Genomic DNA, 2,948 nt, shown 5'->3' on the forward strand with positions numbered 1-2,948 from the left:
CGGGCTGCCCCTTCCCACCAGCCTAGGCTGGAGCCTGGATGGAGGCCAACCCCTCCACCCCATCCCTGCCCTGTCCCCTTTCCATGGCCACCTCCCATCACCTGGCCTCCTCTGGACCAGCCAGGCCAGTTCCCCATGGATTCCTCTGTCACCCACTGGGGGACCCCCAGGGACCAAGCAGTTTGGGGTGGCAGGGACTCTGGGTCATCCCCTCTCCAGCCCCTGGCCCAGTTACTGCCCAGGCCCTGCACCACTCCCCCGACTCATGTTGGGGCACAGCCCACACTCATAGCTGAGAGTCAGCCCCAGGCTCCATCTGAAACCCGACCTGGTTCCTGCCAGTGGCCCCAGGAGTCAGGGACCCAGGCCCAGTCACCCCCACTTCCTTCCTTCCAGGATGCTGCCAGCAGTGGTGCCATGACCCAGCGGCCCTGCCAGCCCACAGGCCCTATCAGCTGTCCCCCCAGGTGTGGTGGCAGGTCGCCTACCACAGCCACCAGGGGTGTGTCGGGGGCTGTCGCTGGGGCCCCCAGCCCCCTATCCTGCAGCAGCAGAGGCAGCCCCACCCCGCACCTTCTAGCCCCCTGCGGCAGCATCTCTGCCCTGTTCCTGGTGCCCAGAAGGGACCACCTACAGCCACCACTGCCCCCAAGGGACCGGCCTGCGCCCCCCAGCTGCCCCCTGCACCCACCACAGCACCCACCATGGCCAGCAGAGGCCCAGCCCTGCCCTCCGCAACCAGCATCCACAGGCCCACTGACGCCGGGTCCTGCAGCTCCGGTGCTCACCCAGCCTCCCTGGGCTCTGTCCCTGCCACCTCGCTTCCTGCCTGGGCCTGGAGCCTGCCCTTATCCCTCCCTCTGGCCCCTGTCTGAGAGGGTGCTTGTCCCTGACCCTGGGCCTCGGGCGGCCATTCTGCTTCATCTGTTGGGATCCAAAGCTTCCAGGCAGGGCCTGTCCACGGTGCCTCCATCCCGGGCTGGCCAGGGGCCTGGGCTGACTCCCTCACTGACTCCCTCGCTCTGCTTTCTGTCTCACTGGCCCTCCCTCCCCTGGCCCAGCAGGCCACAGAGGATGTGTGGCAGGGCGGTGAGCACCAGCTGGCTGGCCAGCTCTGGTTGTGGGAGGTGGTCCATGAGCAGCTGCAGCAAGAGGTAGGGAGTGGGCTGGGGATGGAGAGAGCAGTGCAGCGATGGGAGGGATCCATTCATTCATTCATTCATTCATTCACTCATTCGCTGACCAGGTATTAAACGCCTGCAGCGGGTGTGAGGCTCTGTTCTGGGGGGCAGAGCAGGGCAGACAGACGGACGCCCTCCTGGAGCTCACAGTCTATGGGGCAGAGGGGGGCGGGCGGGTGCAGGAAATGAGAAATAGGAAAGTTTAGAAGCCCATCACCAGCCTGCAGAAGAACACAGCGGGAGCATCAGGGTTTAAACAGTGTCATTAAGGCGGCAGCTGAGCGCAGATGGGCAGTTCTCTTGAGTAAGTGGGGCAGGATCCGCAAAGGCCCACTGGGGGGCAGCAGGGAGGCCAGTGTGGCTGCAGCGCAGGGAGAGGGCAGAGGGCTGGTGGGTGGATGGGACGGGAGTGATTCGGGTCCAACAGGAGAGTGACCTGTGGGAGGCGAGGGCGGATGCCGGAGTCAGACCAGAGGTGTGGTGGCCTAACCTGGGAGACAGGTGGGGTCATGAAGCTGGTTTCCAGTTCTGGTTAGAAAATAGAGCAACAGCTGAGCAGGGACCGGGGCTGCAGGTCAGGAACACCCTTATCGCGGGAGCCCGGTTCCCACACGGACAAGTAGAGGATGAATGAGGAGAGGCCTCTCCGAAAGGCCGGCCTTGCGACTCCCTCCACCGCGACTGCGCCCTGCCTTTCTGGCGCCCCAACCCCAGGGGCTTTCGTAGGGTGTCAGGCCTTAACCCCAAGTGCACCCTTAGCGGCCATTCCAGACCACGGCAGTGGCTGAGGGCCTGTCCCTGGCCAGATCCTTTGGTTCCCAGGCCCCCAGTGTCTCTGCCACCCACTCCCAGAGGCACCACCGCTCGGGTCACCCAGAGAAAGGTGACGGGGCCTGAACCAGACGGCAGGTCTGCCCGGGCTCAGGGCAGGATGAGTGACTGTGGGCATGGGGTCATGGAGAGGGAGGAGGTCAGGGCCAGGCTGGACAGGGAACTGAGAGGAGCCTATGGTCACAGGGACCCCGTCCACACTGAAGCCAGGCTAGCAGGGCAGGCAGGAGTGGACGCTCGAGCATGGGAAGCGATGTCTTCAGCATCCAAGGGCCTAGAGTCCCAGGAAAAGACCGTGGGATTTTCCCAGGGGAGCCATGGACCGGTGGCCGAGGGCCAGGGTGGCCAATTAGCACAGATCCCCGGGCTGGGCCAGGGGAGTCGGCCTCCCGGCCTTCGGCTGGCGAATTCAGGGTCAGCTCATCCTGGGCGGCCAGGGGGGCACATTGGCCCTGGAGGAAGGGGCTGCCTTCGGCCACAGAAGCCTCCACCTGAGGTTTCACTGTCTTCTCTGGGACTGGGGTGCTGGTGCAGGGAGGGGCTGAGAGCGGTGCTCTGGAGGGGCAGGCGGATGGGAGGAGGGGGTGCCCGGCCAGCCTCACTGACTGTTTCTCCACCTCTGCCCCCTCCCCAACCCTGGCCCCCAGATATCCTGACAGAGGATGATGTCTACTGCAGCTGCCTGGCCAAGACCCTCTGCCACGTGCCTGTGCCTGTGACCGTGGGTTTCTACGCTGCCTTTGGCTGCCGCCTGCACCTGATGCTGGACAAGATCACGGGTGAGGATCTGTGTGTGTTGGGGGTGAGGGCACAGGAAATGGAGCCTCTGCTCCCTGCCCAGCCCCAGGCTTCCCCAAGATCCACTCGCCCCTGAGGCCAGCCTGCCCCAGTCCACTGGCCATAACTTACCTTTAACCAGGTTCCCACCCCTGCCCT

General features: G+C 64.8%; 1 protein-coding gene across 1 annotated transcript in view; it reads left to right on the forward strand.

Moving 5' to 3' along the window:
* The window catches only part of NKPD1 (NTPase, KAP family P-loop domain containing 1), a 6,821-nt gene that overhangs the window by 287 nt on the left and 3,586 nt on the right, over nt 1–2,948 (forward strand). The window contains exons 2-5 of the mRNA XM_015561200.1: nt 319–761; nt 1,062–1,154; nt 1,941–2,064; nt 2,660–2,814. Coding sequence (XP_015416686.1) covers nt 319–761; nt 1,062–1,154; nt 1,941–2,064; nt 2,660–2,814 — 815 coding nt within the window. The remainder of the gene's footprint in view (nt 1–318; nt 762–1,061; nt 1,155–1,940; nt 2,065–2,659; nt 2,815–2,948) is intronic.

The sequence above is a fragment of the Myotis davidii genome, unplaced genomic scaffold (assembly GCF_000327345.1).
Source record: "Myotis davidii unplaced genomic scaffold, ASM32734v1 scaffold796, whole genome shotgun sequence".
Taxonomy (NCBI): domain Eukaryota; kingdom Metazoa; phylum Chordata; class Mammalia; order Chiroptera; family Vespertilionidae; genus Myotis; species Myotis davidii.